Source organism: Lissotriton vulgaris, chromosome 1_1, assembly GCF_964263255.1.
Source record: "Lissotriton vulgaris chromosome 1_1, aLisVul1.2, whole genome shotgun sequence".
Taxonomy (NCBI): Eukaryota; Metazoa; Chordata; class Amphibia; order Caudata; family Salamandridae; genus Lissotriton; species Lissotriton vulgaris.
This window is the reverse complement of record NC_141685.1, coordinates 1,335,378,639-1,335,402,354: the sequence shown is the minus strand read 5'-3', so window position 1 is coordinate 1,335,402,354 and position 23,716 is coordinate 1,335,378,639. Positions and strand designations below refer to the sequence as shown.

General features: G+C 48.0%; 1 protein-coding gene across 2 annotated transcripts in view; it reads right to left on the bottom strand.

Moving 5' to 3' along the window:
- SCN8A (sodium voltage-gated channel alpha subunit 8) overlaps positions 1-23,716 on the bottom strand; it is a 671,454-nt gene that overhangs the window by 463,184 nt on the left and 184,554 nt on the right. For both annotated transcript variants that reach the window (XM_086966390.1, XM_086966401.1), the window contains exons 4-5: positions 3,271-3,361; positions 267-395 (exon numbers count right to left, since the gene is read on the bottom strand). In XM_086966390.1, the coding sequence (XP_086822516.1) occupies positions 267-395; positions 3,271-3,361 (220 nt within the window). The remainder of the gene's footprint in view (positions 1-266; positions 396-3,270; positions 3,362-23,716) is intronic.

The window sequence follows — 23,716 nt, the reverse complement described above, 5'->3', positions numbered from 1 at the left end:
ATTCAGACATCTAGTTGATGAGGCAATTTATTTCAACCCTCTCTTTGCTGTATTAGCAACTTCTGGTTAAGCCCCTCTGCTCAAAATGGACCAGACAGGTGGTGAACAAATCTGCCAGACATTTGTAGTAAATGGCACGTGTTGAAGTGCTGAATTAACAAATGTAAATATCTATCACGTCAGTCTAAATTGAAAATTCTAAATGCCTGATTTGAAAGCCCACCCCAACACATCTTAAATTTAGAATTTTGAGAATGCCAACTTACGCCATTGAAATGACGCTGAAATCCAGCCAGTTCCATGGATCGCGAAGGAAAGTAAAGCCATCTATGCAGAACCCTCTAGAAATAATCTTCACAAGAGATTCAAATGTGTAAATGCCAGTGAAGGTATACCTACAAAACGAAGATGGTGAGAGGAACAAGTTAAAAAAGTAGTGATATCTCATTTTAAACACTGGCACTTATTATTGCTCTTCTTGCACAATAAACATGTTACCAGCTCTCGTGTTATGTTGATGGCATCCTGGGTGTAAACAGTCAACCCAGAAGGACCATGATTTAACCTTACCTGTGACTTCTTATTTTACTGTGCATTGGTAACTGCTACACTGATGGACACATTCACCCTACCAAATAATAAACAAACCACAAAACGGCGCTGTGTGTAGACTGTATCAGAAAGTTTTTGAAAGTCATCAGGAAGTGTCAGAGCAGCTCCAAATAACTCAGTCACCAGAACACATAGGGACTCCAGGTCGAGACATGACCTACACATCTTTAGCTACAGAGTGACGTCTACCCACACCTCAACCACAATCTTCTCCCAGAAAATGCCAATAGATGGCAGAACTATTACATGATATACATCTGAGCGCAATCTCTTACTGGGGCAGGATGGGAGAGCAAGAAAAATGTGTATGTCCTAAAAATAAATTTCCAGAAGACAAATATCCAACCAAAGGCAAATTGCATGTTACTCACGTGCATACCGTATTCTAGCATTTTTCTCATCTTATGGAAGGCAAACATGGCAGTAACCAGATCATAAAATGAGAGGAGTGGTGATGAAGCAGCAATCTCAGCCTTACGCCTGATATAATGAAGAATCCCACACCCAAAAAGAAAAAGCAGATTCCCACACAGCTGTTATCTTGTAGAAATTTCAAGTGAGTGCTATCAGACAGGTGTGGATGCCATGCGAACCAACTTTCGAACAAGTTACTAACAATGCTCAATGAAAATTGCAACACTTTGTGATCTCACTTATGTGAAGATTGCACTCTACTTCTTTGATCCTGAGAGGCTAAGAAAGAAAAAGTCAGCAATCCTTCTGAGTCTTAATAAATTAACAGAAACAAACCAACCAATGGAGTCTCTCCTTTGCATGTGAAGAATGTGAAGGAGGATAGTATCTAGTCAAGGTAAACCCAGGCAAGTCCATCTCTAGTGAAAACTGAGATTAAGAGATATCCTTCAACAAGAAAACCACCACCCTCTGTTATTTAACACAGGACTTTTGAAAGGAATGGGGCTACTTTTTGAAAGTCTGAATTCTGATCATCAGTATTTATGCTAAAAGGTGCCTATTACATCATCCAGGATGGTGATTTAGATGTGTGAATCTTACACGGCATTCATCATAATATACTGCATTATACACTTGGCCTTACTACCTTCAAAACATTTCAGATGTTCCTGCTTTTTTCAAACCTATTGTTTTCCGCATTGAGGTCACCTCATACACTTGATGAAAGCTTTTAAATATTACCCAGATAAAAACAAACGTGAAAGTAATTCAAACAAATGATTTGTTAATTACAGGCCTATCTGCACTGGTTTGGCTTACTTCAATTCTCCATAGGTAAATGAACAGTCATTTGCATCATGACTGGCTATCAAAAGGCAAAAAGAAGCGTTAGGGTTAATCTAGGGCCTAAACTACAAGAAGTAAAGTAGCCATGCAAACTCGGTCTAATGTTCTGATAAAGAGAGATACTGGAGTGCAGTTCCCATTTTGGCCAGCACTGCTGCACAGCTTCTGACTCCAAAACAGATACTTTCGTAGGCCTGGTAACTCTTTGCAATTTGCTTATTTAATATAACTATTAGGTATTTCCCAATCGTCAAGCTTGTCTTGCCACAATCTGTGGCATGGCCTTGCTATTGCATTCCAACACGCACAAATAACACAGAAGAACGCAAGGGATAGTTACTTGTAATTCTAATACTCCACCATGGCAATCTTTAACTTCATAAACAAAGCCTCTCACCCCCCCTTGCAGTAAATCAGGAGCATATCTTGGAACTAAAAACCTTGGTTGGATCTTTCGGCCTTGTTTCTCCTCTTTTTTAAGGGAACATAGATTGGTGTTTTCAGTTAAACGCTTACCAAGTGGTAGGTACTAATTCTAATTAGATTTAATATAAAAACAAAAAAATTACCCATAGGCATGGATAGTATCTAAAAAAATATATTTTAAAAAGGTCCATTTAAAAATGGTTACAGGACTGGCACATAAACTGAGACAGTGCAGTGCATAGTAATTAGAAAAGAGGATACCAAGATGGTGAAACTATTTTAAATTGCTCTGCCCTTTACCAACCAATAGACTAAGTAGCCAGTAGGAAACCTGGTTTCTAGAAATAAAACACTAGTTACTCTTGCATACAGCAGGAATTAATGCATGTTCTTGCAAGAGAGCGTAACCTATTCTTTTCCACATTCAAACCTCTTGTGAGGATAGTTCATGTAAAAACAAGCCCTTATTTAAGAGCTGCGATTTGGCATTAAGTTTTCCCATTTCATAAGCAAAACAAATGGTATAAAAATATATATCAGGCCTATGACAGTTACTTTGTCATTCTTTACTGCATACATGCATATAGTGACGTTCTCCAATGTTATTTCGGTTATTTGTGCATAGACGTATCTCGAAGCAAGCTAAACTTATTACATTCTTTGTAAGAATAAAATAAGAGGCCATTTTGTCATATTAAACAGCCTCCAAAGTTGTTTACAAAATGACAAATCCTTCCCAAATTACCACAAAAAATGTGTGTCAAGAGTGTTAACTGCTTTTTTTTTTTAAATAAAAACGATTGCCATACAAAAATAGGAAACATTTAGCATGCCTGGCATCAATATCATCGACAATGAAAAATCATCTTTCGGTTAGGGGAGAATGTTTTAAACAAACACATACAGGCAATTAACATTTTATACATAGGACGAACAAAGAGTCAGACAAAGAGCTGAAATAATACTTACTCCACTTGCTTCGACCACTCGGGGGGATTACTAAAAGTCATGAACACACAGTTGGTCAAAATAGTGCACATAATGATCATGCTAAATACTGTATTGTAAGGTCAAGGAAAGAATACTGTCCACAGAATTCAACAAGACCTCCTAATTCACCACAATTTTAAGTAAACATTCTTGCATAATTCAATATCTTGCGATTTTACTCTATTGCAATTGAAGAGTTGAGGTTTTACTTAGCTAAGTGACGTGCCAGTGTCAAGTAGGGGCATGTTCCAGAATCACAGGTCATTATTATGCGCATAGTCGCTGCAAGAGGTTGCATGGCCGTGTGCAGAGCTATGGAATGAATGGGGGGCTAGGCAGCTGGCTACCCACATTTAGGTACGACTTGAGGTTTCAGCTATGGCTTGTATCAGGACAGACGAAAAAAAGCAGAGACGCGGCGTGCAACATAGATCAGAAAAACGGGGAAACGAAACCAGAATACTAAAATTAAAGAGGGAAAAAGGTTACCTCACTCGCGGGATGATTTATAGTTTACAGCAGGTAACTGTACATTGTAATTATTCTTACAACCAGAAACAGAATTGACTAAGCATTGTTTTCTTTCAATATAAACAAAGGACCTGATTCACAAAGGTAAACTAAGACCAAAAGTCTAAATTTAGACCTGAAGTCTAAGTTTAGACCTAAAGTCTAACTTAAACCAAAAGTCTAACTTTACTACTAATAAAGTTAGACTTTTGGTCTACGTTAGACTTTTGGTCTAAACTTAGACCGAAAGTCGAACTTTAGTAGTAGTAAAGTTAGACTTTTGGTCTTATTTAGACTTTTGGTGTAAACTTAGACCAAAAGTCTAACTTTACTACTACTAAAATTAGACTTTTGGTCTAAGTTAGACTTTTGGTCTAAGTTAGACTTTTGGTCTAAACTTAGACCAAAAGTCTAACTTTAGTAGTAGTAATGTTAGACTTTTGGTCTAAGTTTAGACTGTTGGTCTAAACTTTTTATTTTTTTATTTTCTTTATTAGTCATTTTCAAACAAAACAATAAACAACATACAGGGGTGCAGTACGAGGCATGCAGGTCAGTATCAGTACATTAGAATAAGTTAATATTTCCGGTTGGGACACAGTAGGGCTACATATACAATCATAAGTGGGGCAATTCATTCAACAAGGAAAAGGGAGAAGAACGACAAGGAAGTGCATGGCAATATAGTCATATATAAAGCATACTCGTCGCCTGCTCATGAATTATAGGAGCTCAGATAGTGGATACAGACAATAAATAGGTTGTGAGGGGTGACCAAATGTCACGTGGCCGCGATGAGGTAGGCAGTTGTTTGGTATAACATACAAAATGGTCACGACAATAACTCAGATCCTGCAGCCATAATTTGGTAGTGGGGGCCAGTCTGCTCTCCCAGCACATAGAGACCCCCCGCTTGGCCATCAGTAATGCAATGGCCACAAACCTTCTGTCGGAATCCTAAACACAAGCAACCAGGCCCAGGAGACACAGTTGAGGGGTACAGACCAGAGGGAGCTCAACCATCAAGCATATAATCTTTACAACAGATTCCCAATATGAGAACACCTTAGGGCAGTCCCATGCCAAGTGATAAAAATGTGCGCCAAGCTTACCACAGCGCCTGCAGGCGTCTGTATCCCACAGACCATTTCTGTATAATTGGGCAGGTGTTTAGTACAGCTGATGCAAATATTTGAAGTGGACCATCCTTAAATTACTATTAGCTGTCAAGTGCCCTTACAGGCGGCAGCAGTCCGACCAATCAACATCCGACATGGGATGAGGCAAAACTGCATTCCATTTATGTAAGGCAGCTACCCCTGAAGCGTCCACCCCCCTCTGCGACACCTGATACAATCTAGTGACCAGTTTCACCCTCGAGGTAGTGGTATATATGAGTTCCAGTGCGTCTAGTGTAGGTGGCTCATCAGGAAATTGTGAGTATAGCGCACGCATTGCTGACCGCAATATAGTGTAAATGAAAAGATGCATAGTAGTGATATCACTACCAGCAGCCAGTGACGTCAATGTAATGAATTGACCACCAGGATACACATCCCCCATTGTTACCATATTCATGTCTTCAAGGGTCCTCAGGGCACCCGCCTCAGTAGTAACCGAGAGATGCGTGTGATATAAAAGAGGCATACTAGGCACATAAAGTGGCAGCTTCTGCGCTCGCTTTCCCAGGTCCTGCCACGCTTTAACCCCTTCCATGCTGATGACGGCTGGGAGCCGTCATGGCACACAGTGCTCGTGTGCTGATGACGGCTCCCGGCCGTCATGACCGCACCCGCGATCGGAATGTGCCGCACAGGCGCAGAATAGCGGCCGCGCCCAAGGGGTTAACCGTTGTTTGAACTTTGTCATACTCTCCTTTTTCGAAAACCGTTTGAGTATTAACTATCATGGCCTTGAGTGGTATGGGATGAACAGCGCCTGCCTCGACTGCAACATGAGGGATGTAGGCAGGGTCCAGCTACCAATAGTGTGCAAAGTGGTCCTGCGCGCACAAGTAGTATAGATGAAAGTCTCGCGCCGTAAAACCACCCTGCTCATAAGGGAGTGTAAGCATTTCCCACTTGAGGCGAGGCTTCTCACCCCCCCCCCATTCCAGCGTAATCAAAAGGGAGCGGATTGAGTTTAAAAAAATGGTGTGTCAGAGAAACAAAAATGTTTCAAAATAGGTACAGGAAGCGTGGTAGTATCACCATTTCGATTAACGCTATACGGTGAGCAAATGAGAGAGGCAGCTTATATATATGAGTTATACATCAGATCAAATTAGGCATCCCAGTGTGGTGTGTGGGGATAACCTGGCCGCCAACAGCAGCGGTGGAGAACAATAGATAACACAAAAAGAAAACCAGGCTCACATAATCAGCCCTCAGAGTCAGAGTATCCACCTTTTTCTCGTCTTGGCGAGTGCCGTTCCAGCTGGCGAACATACTGAAGCGCCTACTTGGGCATCGAGAAGATATGGGCCTTCCCATCATGTTGGATTCGCAGGCGGGCAGGATAGAGCATTGTATATTGGATGTGCAGGGCTTGCAATTTTTTCTTCACAGCATGGAATTCCCTGCGTGCCTGCTGCACCGCCACTGTGAAATCAGGAAACCGCTCCACTTTCATACACTGATAGTTCAGGCTGCCCTTCTCTCTAGCCAGACGTAGCGCAGTGTCCCGATCACAATAGTTTAGCAGTCTAGCTATGATAGGTCGGGGCGCTCCTGGGACAGGCCGGGCAGCTAAGGAGCAGTGAGCTCTTTCGACAATGAGCACTTTCGAAAAGTGTTCCGCCTCCAAAAGAGAGGTAAGAAGCGTTTCCACATAGAGTTCAATAGGCCCGGTGTTGGTCGTCTCCGAAATGCCAGTTATTCGCAGATTGTTCCTCCGGGACCGGGCCTCAATGCCCTCATTTTTAGCTTTGTTGACCTCCAATAGCTTTCCCATACTTGCACAGGAAGTGCTGACTACTTCAACTCGGTCCTCTGCGGTGGAGAGCCACTGCTCAACCTCGGCGATCTGTGCGCCATGTTTATCCAGCTTCGACTCCATCGTGTCTATGTGCAGGTTCAGGTGATCAATTTTTGCATCAATGGTGTGAAGGCTCTGTTGCATTGCCATCATAAGATGTTCCAGCTTCGCGCCAGAGCCAGGTTCAGGATCTGTTTCAGTTTCAGATGCGTTTGGGGAATGAGATTTAGCGTTTTTTTTTAGATTCGAAGTTCAGTTTGCCTTGTTGTTTATCTGTTCGCCCCATGATGAGGTGAGAGGACCAGCCAGTGCACACCGCGAAGGTGGGCGCAACCAAACAGCAGCTTTATGTGATGGCAGATGCGGGCGCTAGCCTGATCGAGATCCAGTGGCAGCAGAGTGGTAAGGTGGGTAAAGCAGACAAACCAACTGACTGATTCATCGTACAGTGCTCCTAAGCACACAAAGCTGGGCCCTCTCAGAGTCAAAATGGCCTAAGGGCAATCCAATGGCAGCAGCGCAATGCGCACGCCAGGGATATGCACACTCTGGAGTATCTGACACTGAGGTACGGGAGACCTGCAAGAATCACAATTTCATTAAGGCTCACACTGCACAGAGGAGCGCCCGCACCGCCAACAGGGACATGCACTTCGCAGCCGTTCACCATATAGTGGAACACTTGAGTGAGCAAAGTGTGCCCAGCGCCAATTTCATTAATCACCCAGATCAGGCCTCGTAGCGGGCGCCCCTGGTAAATTGGAGAAAACAATTGCAGTCTTTTGGAGGAGTGACCGCAGTGTGTGAATAAAGTACAGGTCCCAAACAGGGCAATATTGTCCGGGCCGATGAACACTTGATATACTGTAGGTGCTGACTCCACTGATAACGGGCCCAGAGACTTGCAGCAGTGTACAGCAGATATGGCAGTGAAAGGAGCAAGCCACAGCAGCGCGGAATCCAGCGTGCTAGGGAAGCAGGAGCAGCAGCCGCAGTCGGGAGGGGAGCGACACAGCGGCTACTTGTGGAGCAGATTGAGCCCTCCGGCCGTCGGCAGAGTCACTCCGTCCCCAGCCAGGGACCGCAATCACTCACCGCAGAGGTCGGGCATGGAGCTGTGGGGCGGGCAGCCTACCTTCACGTTTCAGGCCCGCAGTCTCCAGGGGTCCACCAGTGTCGCAGGAGCCGGTGGCGATCAAAACGGACAGGACGCCACCCCGCGGTGCTTCAGGAGGTACCTTGTCAAATAGCAGTGCTCCTCCGCATACGATCCAAGGGCAGCAGCTGCACAGCAGGCGAGCCGTTAGGGAGTACACAGCGGAGCCGTCATTTTGCGCCAACACCTCACAGAAGGCAAAAGCACGGCCACGGCTGGCAATCCACAGTCAGAAGGTGTCAAAATAATACGTACAGGGTAAGGATTATAGATCTGTGCCTGGAAGCTCCGGATGGCACCAGTTAATCAGGATAATAGGTGGATTAGTATCTCGACCAGCAGGGCATCACTAAAATGCGGCCATCTTGCTCCGGGCTCTCTAGCGCCCCCCCCCCCCACACTGTTGGTCTAAACTTAGACAAAAAGTCTAACTTTACCAGTAGTAAAGTTATACTTTAGGTCTAAACTTAGACTTCAGATCTAAACTTAGACTTTTGGTCAAAGTTTACCTTTGTGAATCAGGCCCAAGGAGTATATGAAAAGCAGAACTACCAAAAATGATGTTTTATCACCCCGAAGAAGGGTTTAAGCAAAGCGTTATTGCACCACGTGGCACTTATAAATCACATTTGTAAATTGAAAAGGTTTAAACAGAGGCAAGAAGGGGATAACTTGTGAGCTCTAAAGAGAAGTTTATGATAAACAGAACATCAAAGCACAAGCATTAACATCGGACATGCACTTTCACAGTACACGTTTCAACATCCTTTGTTCTCAAACATGCATTTTCAAGCTATCTCATAACTCTGCGCAGTCTCAGCTGGTTTGGTATAGAAAGTGACACAGCCATTATGCAGGGGACTACATCTTTTAATGAGTTCTGTAATAACCCCAGCTTAAGTGGACCATTCACCAGTTGTCCGATACGTACTGTACAGCACTGTACTTCAAATGAGAATGTCTGCCATTTTATGTTTAAATCATTTTTATTGAGGCAACACAAAGAATCCAAATATACATTGCATAGAAGGTGTAGGACCTCAAGGGTCCGAGGAGTCCTTAGCAGCCCAAGTCTCTTCAAATGACATATCAACAAGGAACCGACCAGCAACGATACATAGATAGAAGCAGTGTTGCTAATGGAGATTGAGCCCCTCCCAGAACCCCTCCCCTCCCGGACTCCAAACTCCCTCAAACTCTTCCCCCCCCACCAACCCCCCGTCCAGTGCTTGAATCTGCCCCGTTCTGTACCGCTGTGTCACTCTCTCCGACCCCAACCCCAACCAAGTTCCACTCAGGAGGCTGTCCCTTCAGATGTCGTAAGGCGTAATAGGCGGAGGTATTTGGGACAAGAGAGCTCTCTAAATTCATTAGCCAAGAGGGACTAAAACGGCTGCCAAAGATCGTCAAACTGCTTTATATCCCCCGCTAAAGTGAGAGACATCTTCTCCATCCCCAGCACATACCACAGCCCATGTAACCACCCTGTGATGGAGGGGAACTCAGCAGTTCGCCAGTGTGTAAGGATATTTTGCACCGCAGCGCCTAAGGCAATAGCGATCTAGCGTCCCCTACGCGATTTCAGAGGATACATCAGGCGATTCGGGAGTCCCAAAAGAATGTATGCAGGGAAGCGCAGCAGTTCGGTGTATCACCTCCCTCCAGTAAGAATGCAGGAGCGGACAGTCCTATAGTATATGTAGGCTGTGGGGTTTTAGGTTTAAACCTATAATAACTGATAAAACCACACTGAAAGATAAATAGCCCTCACCGGTGAAAACATATAAACACTGAAAAAACACCTACACAACCACAAACTAAATGCCATTCAAAGAAAGGAAAAAGAGAGTGAAAGAGTCATTTTTTTCTTCCTGAAGGTGTCAATACAATGTAACTTTGTTATACAAGCTAGCAGTAAGGAAGACTGGCGAACATTCTTCTGCTTGAGTTTTGTTCTTTTGGGATGCCACTAAAATGTTGTTTCTTTTTCCTTTTCCTTTCTTCAGTTTTGTGGCCTTTGGTCTAAAGATGCCAGGTTTAGTTTCATGTTTTAGGTCTAGTTTAATTATTTCATAAACTGTAGAGAATCAGAAAATATCAAACTCATATTTGATATTTTGGCTGCATTTGATTCTTTCACTGATAGGTAAAATGATTGGTTTCATAAAAATCTTTCCTCATATGTGTCATCACATTTACCCACAGAGAATGGGTAAAAACACTTAATACATCAGACCATAGTTTCTAGTGGGTCAGTATTGATAGTAGGTGAATTGCCAACACCTCAGGCTTTAAACATTCAATGCAAGGTATAGTAACAAGTATATATATCACCAAGCATCTGGGATAGTGGTGAAAACATGACACCAGACTTTTGGAAAGCATTGAACTCAGTGTCACTTGTAATGCTCTGCAAAAAAGGTACTTTCCAAGTTCAACAAAGATTGGAGTGATATTGTTTGTATTTGCAGTGATTCAGCTACGTATATAAAAAAGTTGTGTGATGACCTGTCAAAATTGATACCCGAGCTGAAGTGATTCCCTGTAGGAGATCCTTGCCACTTATTAGATAGTATGCTGAAAGCATCTTTACCATCTTCAGAGTTAATGAAGGATGCTATTGACTTTTTAGTCCATTCTGGTGCTCTGTTTTCTTATGCACAGGAATTAAAATGCAAATATTTATCATTTTGTGCTTTATGTTGCATCAAAGAAAGAGTCATCCCAACTGTGTCCCTTAGCTGATAGATCCCAGCCTAAGGGGCTATGAATGTTTAGAGGGGCTTATCACAGAAGATTGCATGGGAAGGAAAGAGCGAGCGCACATGACCCAAAGACTCACTGAAGAAGTATTGTATGGTGTACTACAATAAGATTAATTTGCTAAAATCTATTTGGACCTCAAATATATACTATAAGAACACTGTCTATATACCATGTTCTTTCAGTGCAGAAAGCAAGCAATAAAAGCAAAACGTTCCATAAACACCAGAAAAACACTTTTTCTGTTGTCTTTAGTGGCACGAAAATGTGTAACCACTGATAACAACTGTTTTTTAAGATATTGAAAAGAACTGAAAAAACACCACCAGAATTTACCCAAAATAGAAACTGAAAACAGGAAAGCCTAAGTATATGTGATAGTGTGCCTACCTGCCCACAGCCTCTCCAGCAGACTTTCTCCCACTTGCGGTCCATTTCATGCAGTCGTTCTGGTGTATAGTATCAGTATGTAGATACCTTAGTCATCGTCTCTGTTAGTCCTGTGTGGTATGCGGAGTGGCGGGCTCTGTGCGAAATCTGGTCCCATTCTTTGTGACTGAGTGTTCGGCCCAGTTCCAGTTCCCAGCGTTCCCTGCCAGGTTGTAAAAGTGTGAGGAGGGAGGCTGCAGAAACTTGTAAAGGTCCGATATGAGTTTAGCGTCAGAGGTGCGGGACAATAACCACCTTTCGTAAGGTAAGAGCGTCCTGTCTGCAGCTTCCCGCACCTGCGGGTGTAGAGCTCAGTGTCGGACCTGCATGTAGCGCAGTCTGTCCGTTTCCGGCAGCGAGTACTCCTGCCTGATGAGTGGGAAGGGAATAACACCTTCCGGTCCGTAAATGTGGAATAAAGTCCTGCATCCCGCCGCCCGCCAGTGCGTGAAAGCCCCCCTCTCCAGCCCCGGAGTGTAGTCCGGGTTATCGACCAGCGGAGTAAGCGGCGAGGGAAATGTGGTGAGCCCCTGCGCGGTGTTAGTGGCATCCCAAACTCGCAGGGGAACCCTTGTGACGAAGGAAGCATACAGGTTAGCCGGACGGTGGGCTTTACGCAGGAAGGGTAATTCCTGTAGGGGTCGACCCGCCACCGCCTGGTCCTGGAAGAGCCAGTGCTTGTCCGATTCCCACCTGCTCCACTCCACCAAGTAGCGTAATTGCGCCGCCTGGAAGTATTTGCGCAGATCTGGAATCCCTAGTCCCACGGCCTCCGGGGCTAGCATGGATAGAGCTCTCTTCAGTCTGGGCTTCCGACCTTGCCAGATGAAACGCGAGAGGTCTGCATGTGTTTGTTGGATCCACCCCACCGGTGGCTGAAGCGGAAGCGCCCTGAATAGGTAAAGGACCTGCGGCAAGACCGTCATCTTAACCACAGCAATTCTGCCCAGCCAGTAGAGCGTGCCACGGTTCCAGCGTCCAAGTTCCTCCCGGATCTTTCCCCCCAGTGCGGTATAATTGGCCTGCACCATGGCCGGTCGTGTATTGGCCAGCTGGATTCCAAAATAAGATGGACGATCCTTTTGGTATTATCCACCGTCTGCCGCCCAGGTATGAACCCAGCTTGGTCCAGTTCCACGAGCCCAGGCAAATGGGGTGCCAGTCGGACCGCCAGTATCCCAGTATATAGTTTAAGATCCAAGTTCAGGATCGAAATCGGCCTATAGGAGCCGCACTTGGTCCTGTACTTTCCCGGCTTGGGAATCACGGTGACGGATGCTCGCAAGAGATCGGGTGGGATAGCGCCGGGCGTTGAGAATGAGTTAAACAGGCGGGTGAGGATCGGCGCAAGATCACTTACTCGATGTGGATGTCCCTTTCTAGGTACTCCGCTTGAGAGGGCTCCAGCGAGGGGAGCGTGACCGAGTCTAAGTAGTCCGTTGTCGTGGTATCGTCCGGAGGGTCTCATGGGTAAAGATCTGCATAGAACCTGCGGAATGTTTCCGCAATATCGGTGTCTTCCGTGGCTATCGTCCCGTCTGAGTCAGAGATCTCTTTCACCAGCTGTAGCTGGCGTGCTACTCGGAGTTTATGGGCCAGAAGTCGGCCGCATCTGTCTCCGCCTGTATAGTAAGTGTGTCTCAGACGCAGCGCCGCATACTCCGCACGGTCCAAATCCAGGGCCGCCAGGAGTTTCCTCGTTACTTTAAGTTGCTTCCAGATCCTGGGAGCCCCTGTACGCTGGTGCATTTGTTCTAGTTCTCGTACCCGCTGGGCGAACTCGTCCCATTTGTTTTGCCGTTCTTTGTTTTCCGCCGAGGAAAGGGCCAAAAACTCCCCTCTAATTACAGCCTTCATGGCCGCCCATTGTGTCGCCAAGGATGTGTCTGAGTTGGCTTTGTGGGATAGATAGTCGTGGATAGCGTCTGTTATGTGTTTCACTACCGTCTTTCGGTGCAGTAAGGTGTCTCTGAGGCGCCAAACTTAGGCGGGCAAGATATCGGTGGTAGACTGAGCATGGTGGAGACCGGCGCATGGTCTGACAATGGTCTGACAATGAAATTACTCCTATCTCCGTCGCCGTAGCTAAGGCGCACACCGGCTTCGAGACCAGAAGATGGTCCAGTCGGGCGTATGTTTTATGTACGTTGGAGTAATAGGAATATTCACTATCCGTGGGGTGCGTGCGGCGCCAGAGGTCGTGAAGACCTAGTTCCGCCATCTGTTCCCTACACCTAGTGGAAAATGCCCCTGTTTGTGGAGTACGTTGTGCGGATCTGTCCAGGAGTGTGTCAAAGACCATGTTGAAATCCCCTCCCAGGATGATGTGCCTATCAGGTGTGGTTGCAATGTCCATCAGGGCTGATCTTAGGAAGCGCTCCTGCTGCTCATTAGGGCTATATAGGGATCCAATCGTAAATGCTAGCCCTCCTATCCTGAATCTGTATGCCAACAACCTCCCCTTCTGTTCTGCGCACTTGTATAACACTTCACCTCTAAAATGTTGCGCCACTAGGATCGCCACCCCCGCTGACTTGGTGGTGCTGGAGGAGAAAAATTGCGTTGGGAATTTGTGGGAGCGCAGCCGATGGCAATCGTGGGATAGCAGGTGGGTTTCCTGCAGCAGGCAGATGTCTGCGTGCGTGTTGTCTAAGTGGGATAGTATTGCACGCCGCTTTAGGCCCCGCACATTCAGGGTCAATATCTTAATGGTCGTGGCTGGCATTTAAACTGATGTGACTCTCTGCCCTGAATCTCCGTCTGACCGAAGTGGTGTGCGTGATTGCGTTAAGGGTAGCTGAAACTGGGGCATTGCACTGTACGGCCCCCCCTCCCCCCCGGTCCCCTCGCTAACCCCAACTGCCATTTCCCCAACCTTCCCCCCCAGCCCGCCCCCTCCCCCCCTCGCCCTCCTCCCCCCTCCCTCCCCTCAATGTGAAACTCCCCATTGCGTACCATAGTCTCGTGCCTGTCAACAACCAATGCAGGACCGTAGAAAGTCATCGTAGTGGGAACTGTGGCCGTGGAAACCCTTCTGGCTCCCCGCTCCTCCCCCCCCAATCAAGTAAAAGAAAGAGTGACTTCTCCCCCCATAAGTGGTGCTTAGGAGGGCTCAGAGGTGTCCCTAATGACCTCCTGGACAGCCGCTGCTCGTTCCTGTGCAATTGTTTCCGGGTCAGGCCTGATGCGCCCCCTTGAGCGTCGTCTTCTTCGGACCCGGTGCCATCCATCGTGAGAGCGTTGTGTGGGGCCGTCTTGAGAGCCATGTGGTGAAGCCTCTCTGGATACTGCTTCTTCCGGGAGCTCGAGCTGCAGCAGGGAACAGGTGTCGCTGAGAGAGCGGAGTTGATACAGTTTCCCCTCCCATTTAAAGATAATGCGGAACGGATGGCCCCATGAATATGGGTCCTTCTTGTCCTGAAGAAACTTTGTGACCACTTTGAACGATCTCCGCTTCTGCAGCGCGATTGCTGACGAGTCCTGGAATAGGGCGACGGAGTCACCGTGAAACTGCAGCGGTTGTTTCTGCCGGGCCATCTGCAGATTGCGCTCCTTCAGAGGGAAGTCCGGAAGGTATGCCAAGATATCTGGCGGTGGGGCTGGCGCGCGTCTTGCTAAGCCGACTCTGTGCGCATGGTCAATACGAATTGCAAAGTCCGAAGGCTCCCCTAAAATGTCTCTAAATAGGTCCTGCAGGTAGCCGGTCACGCTGTTCCCTTCAACGGTACATTCCGGACGCGGATGTTGTTCCTGCGGGAACGGTTCTCTAGGTCTTCCGCGTGGGCTTGCAGGTCTACCTGTTGCTCCTGTAGGCGAAGTACCTCCTGCTGTAGGTGATGCATCTCCTCGTCTCTAGCCTGGCTAGTGTCTTCTACAGCTGCCACTCTCTCGCCCAAGCCGTCAATATCGCGGCGGAGTTCCTTCTCTTCCCCTGCAAGATCCAGTTTAAACATCTGGAAGTCATCCCGGAGAGTGTTAAAGAGGGATTCCAGGAACGACCTTGTGATGGGTGCTTTCCCTTCATCTTGCTGTGGGGACGTGGAGTGCGCCGTGGGAGATGTGGCTGTCGGGGTTTTCCCCCCCTTTGTGGCGCTTTTGCTGAGCATGTCTGTGATAGTCCGGTTGCCTTTTCGACTAGCGTTGGCCATGTTGTCCCTAAATCTTGCGACCTCGTCCGGTGCCTGGGGTCGGGTCAGGGGTATACCTCTGCGTTGCTGCCAAGATTCAATCGCCCAGCGGTGGTGTCCAAGAGCCGGGTACTCGGTCGGCCTCTTCAACTCCCCACGGCACCCCGGCCTGTGGTAACCCTCCGCCAGGTAGGTGTGCAAAGCACCCCTGCCACCTGCGCTCTCAGTCACCCTTGTCTCTGCGGCTAACCCGGCCTCCCGCCGGGAGCTCGAGTATGCTCCCCTAGTGTCTGCTGCCGCTCCCCTCAGCACCTCACCTCACTCTCGTCTGCTGGAGTGGCGCACCTCTCCACCTCGGTGCCCCGGGGTTCAACACAGGCTCGGACTCGATCCGCTTCTCTGCCGCTTCCACGACCTACTTCCTGTGTCCCAAGGGGCGTGAGGCAACGTTTGCTCTGCCGGCTTTACTGCCCCCACCGCATGCCTCGTCCCCCCGGGGGAAGCAATGTGTCTGCCGGCCTTCTTCCCTTTTGGCTGCTGCGGTCCGAGCCAGGTCCGACCTTCTGGGCCTCGCTTCTTGTCCCACCGGTGCCACACTAAGGCCGTGCCGCTTACACCTAGATTCGTGGAAGCTGGGTCCGCAGCGACAGGCCTTCGCGCTGGGCCGTCCGCCCCCTCCAGGCCAGACTGTGACGCTGGGTCTGGCCCACTCCTCTGCAAGTCCAAGACCGGGTCCAGTTTTTAATGTGCCGCTACCGGGAGTGTCCCTTGCAGCACCCCGCCACTATGGGCCAATCCGCAGTGGCCTGCTAGGCTCTCCTTATCTGCTGGTGTTCACTGGCTTCCGCAACCCCCAGCTCCAGCGCGTGCATGCCAGATATGGCGGGGCGGCCGGCAGTCTCTCACCTCCAGGTCGGGCCCCCCAGTTGTAAGTTTCTGCTTCCCGGGGGGGCCGCAATGGTGGCCGCTGATCCTCTGCTAGTTAGCGGACCGGTGCTTCAAGCCCGGAGCTCCGGTCCAGGATGATCCGGGTCCCGGGCCGCCTCCACTGCTGGGCTCGTCGGCAGCGCCGACGCTGGTTCCACACTCCGGGAAGGCCCGAAGCCGGGGCCTCGATTTTCGCGACCCCGCACTAGCCCTGTGTCTCCCCGCTGGCCCGGAGTAAGAATCCGTCGTCCGTACCTTTCAGCTGTGCCACCTTCAGTTTGTCGTTTTTGGCCACTATAGGTGTGGCAGGGTATACTCAGACATGAGTCCCTTTCTCACTGCTCCATCAGGATTCAAGCAAGCCGGGCCGAAGAAGGCTGAAATGCCAGAAACCGGTCCCCGGTAGCTTGTCTCCTTTCTGGTGAAGAATTGGCTTGGTAGTTTAGTCTGCCCTGTTCCCATGATGCACTGGGCCAGGGACAGACTGATTTGCATATAGCCAGGTTCTGAGCTGGGATGGGGCAGTGAGATAAATAACGGTGATGGATCAAGCCCTGATCTTTGGACTGGGTAAGAGTGGTCTGTTTAACTCAGACACTCTGTTCATCACCACCCCCTTTTCTAAATCGTTTTTGGCCACTATAGGTGTGGCAGGGTATACTCAGACATGAGTCCCTTTCTCACTGCTCCATCAGGATTCAAGCAAGCCGGGCCGAAGAAGGCTGAAATGCCAGAAACCGGTCCCCGGTAGCTTGTCTCCTTTCTGGTGAAGAATTGGCTTGGTAGTTTAGTCTGCCCTGTTCCCATGATGCACTGGGCCAGGGACAGACTGATTTGCATATAGCCAGGTTCTGAGCTGGGATGGGGCAGTGAGATAAATAACGGTGATGGATCAAGCCCTGATCTTTGGACTGGGTAAGAGTGGTCTGTTTAACTCAGACACTCTGTTCATCACCACCCCCTTTTCTAAATCGTTTTTGGCCACTATAGGTGTGGCAGGGTATACTCAGACATGAGTCCCTTTCTCACTGCTCCATCAGGATTCAAGCAAGCCGGGCCGAAGAAGGCTGAAATGCCAGAAACCGGTCCCCGGTAGCTTGTCTCCTTTCTGGTGAAGAATTGGCTTGGTAGTTTAGTCTGCCCTGTTCCCATGATGCACTGGGCCAGGGACAGACTGATTTGCATATAGCCAGGTTCTGAGCTGGGATGGGGCAGTGAGATAAATAACGGTGATGGATCAAGCCCTGATCTTTGGACTGGGTAAGAGTGGTCTGTTTAACTCAGACACTCTGTTCATCACCACCCCCTTTTCTAAATCGTTTTTGGCCACTATAGGTGTGGCAGGGTATACTCAGACATGAGTCCCTTTCTCACTGCTCCATCAGGATTCAAGCAAGCCGGGCCGAAGAAGGCTGAAATGCCAGAAACCGGTCCCCGGTAGCTTGTCTCCTTTCTGGTGAAGAATTGGCTTGGTAGTTTAGTCTGCCCTGTTCCCATGATGCACTGGGCCACGGACAGACTGATTTGCATATAGCCAGGTTCTGAGCTGGGATGGGGTAGTGAGATAAATAACGGTGATGGATCAAGCCCTGATCTTTGGACTGGGTAAGAGTGGTCTGTTTAACTCAGACACTCTGTTCATCACCACCCCCTTTTCTAAATCGTTTTTGGCCACTATAGGTGTGGCAGGGTATACTCAGACATGAGTCCCTTTCTCACTGCTCCATCAGGATTCAAGCAAGCCGGGCCGAAGAAGGCTGAAATGCCAGAAACCGGTCCCCGGTAGCTTGTCTCCTTTCTGGTGAAGAATTGGCTTGGTAGTTTAGTCTGCCCTGTTCCCATGATGCACTGGGCCAGGGACAGACTGATTTGCATATAGCCAGGTTCTGAGCTGGGATGGGGCAGTGAGATAAATAACGGTGATGGATCAAGCCCTGATCTTTGGACTGGGTAAGAGTGGTCTGTTTAACTCAGACACTCTGTTCATCACCACCCCCTTTTCTAAATCGTTTTTGGCCACTATAGGTGTGGCAGGGTATACTCAGACATGAGTCCCTTTCTCACTGCTCCATCAGGATTCAAGCAAGCCGGGCCGAAGAAGGCTGAAATGCCAGAAACCGGTCCCCGGTAGCTTGTCTCCTTTCTGGTGAAGAATTGGCTTGGTAGTTTAGTCTGCCCTGTTCCCATGATGCACTGGGCCAGGGACAGACTGATTTGCATATAGCCAGGTTCTGAGCTGGGATGGGGCAGTGAGATAAATAACGGTGATGGATCAAGCCCTGATCTTTGGACTGGGTAAGAGTGGTCTGTTTAACTCAGACACTCTGTTCATCACCACCCCCTTTTCTAAATCGTTTTTGGCCACTATAGGTGTGGCAGGGTATACTCAGACATGAGTCCCTTTCTCACTGCTCCATCAGGATTCAAGCAAGCCGGGCCGAAGAAGGCTGAAATGCCAGAAACCGGTCCCCGGTAGCTTGTCTCCTTTCTGGTGAAGAATTGGCTTGGTAGTTTAGTCTGCCCTGTTCCCATGATGCACTGGGCCAGGGACAGACTGATTTGCATATAGCCAGGTTCTGAGCTGGGATGGGGCAGTGAGATAAATAACGGTGATGGATCAAGCCCTGATCTTTGGACTGGGTAAGAGTGGTCTGTTTAACTCAGACACTCTGTTCATCACCACCCCCTTTTCTAAATCGTTTTTGGCCACTATAGGTGTGGCAGGGTATACTCAGACATGAGTCCCTTTCTCACTGCTCCATCAGGATTCAAGCAAGCCGGGCCGAAGAAGGCTGAAATGCCAGAAACCGGTCCCCGGTAGCTTGTCTCCTTTCTGGTGAAGAATTGGCTTGGTAGTTTAGTCTGCCCTGTTCCCATGATGCACTGGGCCAGGGACAGACTGATTTGCATATAGCCAGGTTCTGAGCTGGGATGGGGCAGTGAGATAAATAACGGTGATGGATCAAGCCCTGATCTTTGGACTGGGTAAGAGTGGTCTGTTTAACTCAGACACTCTGTTCATCACCACCCCCTTTTCTAAATCGTTTTTGGCCACTATAGGTGTGGCAGGGTATACTCAGACATGAGTCCCTTTCTCACTGCTCCATCAGGATTCAAGCAAGCCGGGCCGAAGAAGGCTGAAATGCCAGAAACCGGTCCCCGGTAGCTTGTCTCCTTTCTGGTGAAGAATTGGCTTGGTAGTTTAGTCTGCCCTGTTCCCATGATGCACTGGGCCAGGGACAGACTGATTTGCATATAGCCAGGTTCTGAGCTGGGATGGGGCAGTGAGATAAATAACGGTGATGGATCAAGCCCTGATCTTTGGACTGGGTAAGAGTGGTCTGTTTAACTCAGACACTCTGTTCATCACCACCCCCTTTTCTAAATCGTTTTTGGCCACTATAGGTGTGGCAGGGTATACTCAGACATGAGTCCCTTTCTCACTGCTCCATCAGGATTCAAGCAAGCCGGGCCGAAGAAGGCTGAAATGCCAGAAACCGGTCCCCGGTAGCTTGTCTCCTTTCTGGTGAAGAATTGGCTTGGTAGTTTAGTCTGCCCTGTTCCCATGATGCACTGGGCCAGGGACAGACTGATTTGCATATAGCCAGGTTCTGAGCTGGGATGGGGCAGTGAGATAAATAACGGTGATGGATCAAGCCCTGATCTTTGGACTGGGTAAGAGTGGTCTGTTTAACTCAGACACTCTGTTCATCACCACCCCCTTTTCTAAATCGTTTTTGGCCACTATAGGTGTGGCAGGGTATACTCAGACATGAGTCCCTTTCTCACTGCTCCATCAGGATTCAAGCAAGCCGGGCCGAAGAAGGCTGAAATGCCAGAAACCGGTCCCCGGTAGCTTGTCTCCTTTCTGGTGAAGAATTGGCTTGGTAGTTTAGTCTGCCCTGTTCCCATGATGCACTGGGCCAGGGACAGACTGATTTGCATATAGCCAGGTTCTGAGCTGGGATGGGGCAGTGAGATAAATAACGGTGATGGATCAAGCCCTGATCTTTGGACTGGGTAAGAGTGGTCTGTTTAACTCAGACACTCTGTTCATCACCACCCCCTTTTCTAAATCGTTTTTGGCCACTATAGGTGTGGCAGGGTATACTCAGACATGAGTCCCTTTCTCACTGCTCCATCAGGATTCAAGCAAGCCGGGCCGAAGAAGGCTGAAATGCCAGAAACCGGTCCCCGGTAGCTTGTCTCCTTTCTGGTGAAGAATTGGCTTGGTAGTTTAGTCTGCCCTGTTCCCATGATGCACTGGGCCAGGGACAGACTGATTTGCATATAGCCAGGTTCTGAGCTGGGATGGGGCAGTGAGATAAATAACGGTGATGGATCAAGCCCTGATCTTTGGACTGGGTAAGAGTGGTCTGTTTAACTCAGACACTCTGTTCATCACCACCCCCTTTTCTAAATCGTTTTTGGCCACTATAGGTGTGGCAGGGTATACTCAGACATGAGTCCCTTTCTCACTGCTCCATCAGGATTCAAGCAAGCCGGGCCGAAGAAGGCTGAAATGCCAGAAACCGGTCCCCGGTAGCTTGTCTCCTTTCTGGTGAAGAATTGGCTTGGTAGTTTAGTCTGCCCTGTTCCCATGATGCACTGGGCCAGGGACAGACTGATTTGCATATAGCCAGGTTCTGAGCTGGGATGGGGCAGTGAGATAAATAACGGTGATGGATCAAGCCCTGATCTTTGGACTGGGTAAGAGTGGTCTGTTTAACTCAGACACTCTGTTCATCACCACCCCCTTTTCTAAATCACCTTCAGTTTGTCAGCGTTCAACCTCTCGTGGGGCTGCCGAGAGGGGTGATTTCGGCTCAGTCCTCTCTCCAGGACCTGCCGGATGCCGCTACGGAGCTCCTCGCTGCTCCGTCATGGCCTCCATTTCAGGCGACTCGGTCAGCCACCTCCGCCCTCAGAAAAAGTCGTTCCGCGCTTCGTCTCCCCTCCGGAGCTTCTCACAGGGGATCGTGCACGGTCGCTGCCACTTGACCGGTTGAAGGCGCGATTTTAGGGGGATAAAGTATATGTATGTATGTATGTATGTATGTATGTATGTATGTATGTATGTATGTAAAGTATATAAAGTGCGCTAATAATGGGCTTTAGAGGGGATCGGGGCAGGGAGCCATCAAGACCTGCGTCCGATCAGGTCTCCAGCTTGGCCACGCCCCTCAGGTCCGCCATTTTAGAGTCGTTTTTGCTACCAAGTCCTGAGACTTATACAAGAGTGAGTGGGCTCTATTCCATCACCCCCCAAGCGGGGGGTGATGGAATAGACGACCATTCCTGGTGCTCAAACTCCTCCTCCTCCTGGCCTCCTTCAATCTAAACAGAACTCTTTGCACCAGACTTTAAAGGTACATTTTCAGCAGGGCTAACGTGGTCCCTGTATCCGACAACTTTCCTTCACGGTTGGCCTGAACTTGTGACTTCTCCCCAGATGAGTAAAAGCTGAAGACGGCAAGTGGGGATTTGTACTTTTAGGTGCTCTTTTCACTATAAACTTTAAAATTGAATCTCTCTGGTTCTACTAATTAGATTTTTATTGTTCTGGTATTTTATTTATTAAAAAGTACTCTATTTGTCCGACTTGGTTTGGGATTTTGGGATCTTGTGTTGTGGTTTCACTTTATCACTGCTTGAGTGCTGCTTAAATACTTTACACATTTCCTCTAAGTTAAGCCTAACAGCGTTTGTGCCAAGCTAAAAAAGGTTTAAGCACAGGTTAATTTAGTGACTTTTGTCGTTCATCCTGAAAAGTACTGTGGTTGTTGCCTTAGTGGGGCTTCACACCCTCTCAACCAATAACCCAATTTCTTAAAATGGCAGTTCTCACTGCTGACTCAAGCACAATAATGGGCTTTAGAGGGGATCGGGGCAGGGAGCCATCAAGACCTGCGTCCGATCAGGTCTCCAGCTTGGCCACGCCCCTCAGGTCCGCCATTTTAGAGTCGTTTTTGCTACCAAGTCCTGAGACTTATACAAGAGTGAGTGGGCTCTATTCCATCACCCCCCAAGCGGGGGGTGATGGAATAGACGACCATTCCTGGTGCTCAAACTCCTCCTCCTCCTGGCCTCCTTCAATCTAAACAGAACTCTTTGCACCAGACTTTAAAGGTACATTTTCAGCAGGGCTAACGTGGTCCCTGTATCCGACAACTTTCCTTCACGGTTGGCCTGAACTTGTGACTTCTCCCCAGATGAGTAAAAGCTGAAGACGGCAAGTGGGGATTTGTACTTTTAGGTGCTCTTTTCACTATAAACTTTAAAATTGAATCTCTCTGGTTCTACTAATTAGATTTTTATTGTTCTGGTATTTTATTTATTAAAAAGTACTCTATTTGTCCGACTTGGTTTGGGATTTTGGGATCTTGTGTTGTGGTTTCACTTTATCACTGCTTGAGTGCTGCTTAAATACTTTACACATTTCCTCTAAGTTAAGCCTAACAGCGTTTGTGCCAAGCTAAAAAAGGTTTAAGCACAGGTTAATTTAGTGACTTTTGTCGTTCATCCTGAAAAGTACTGTGGTTGTTGCCTTAGTGGGGCTTCACACCCTCTCAACCAATAACCCAATTTCTTAAAATGGCAGTTCTCACTGCTGACTCAAGCACATGTGTACTGTATGCGTATCGTACATCTAAATAAATGCTCAGTTTATGTAGCGTGCCCAAATAGTATGCACATCTGCGTAGTTGGGTAAGGAGATACCACCATCATCACCAACAACATATCAAATGACAAGTCCTATATGATGACTGAATAAACAGTCTCCAGATATTTCAAGGTCACCCAACTAGTATATGCCTATCTTTTACATCCTTCTGTGATGTACGGACTCTAAAAGGCTTTACAGCTGCTAACCACATGGCCACTCCCTTTGTCAATGGTGAATGGGAGGCCACAAAGACCTGTTCCATCCTTCATTAATACAGCTTTGGTATTCCTCAAAGAGTCACATTCTTATTTTAAGTGTGAGTATAAAGAACCCGTATACATGCTGCAGGTAGCAGCAGAATGATGGTTGGAAGACCCTATGCCCCTAGCGGGCATGATCTGTGCCGTCCCTCAGCCAAGGGACAAAACATCCACAACGATCACATGCACGGTTGACGCCTGGCACCGCATCCTTACATTACTACGAGGTACCTTGCTTTACTCTCCACTACTCCCACTGTCATACAACCCCCACATGCCATTGCTGCAAGAGACATGATTTCTTAAATACTGGAACAGACAGAAATCGCAACTTGGGGGACCTTTATCTCAATGGGACATTCAAATCCCTAGAGCAGATATTCCTCGATACTCAGCCCTCTCCATTAGATGTATTTCTTTATGTGCGGCTCAGGCAGGGTATTTCCCCAACATTCCCTCAGGAGCCCTCTACATTGGCCCCTCTACACTTGGTTTTACAGGCTACTTCTCCGGGGCATGTCATTTCCAGACTCTATCACACCATTCACACACCGCAGGAGGTAGCTCCTTGCCCTTTTCGCGATCACTGGAATACAGATTAGGTTCTGAG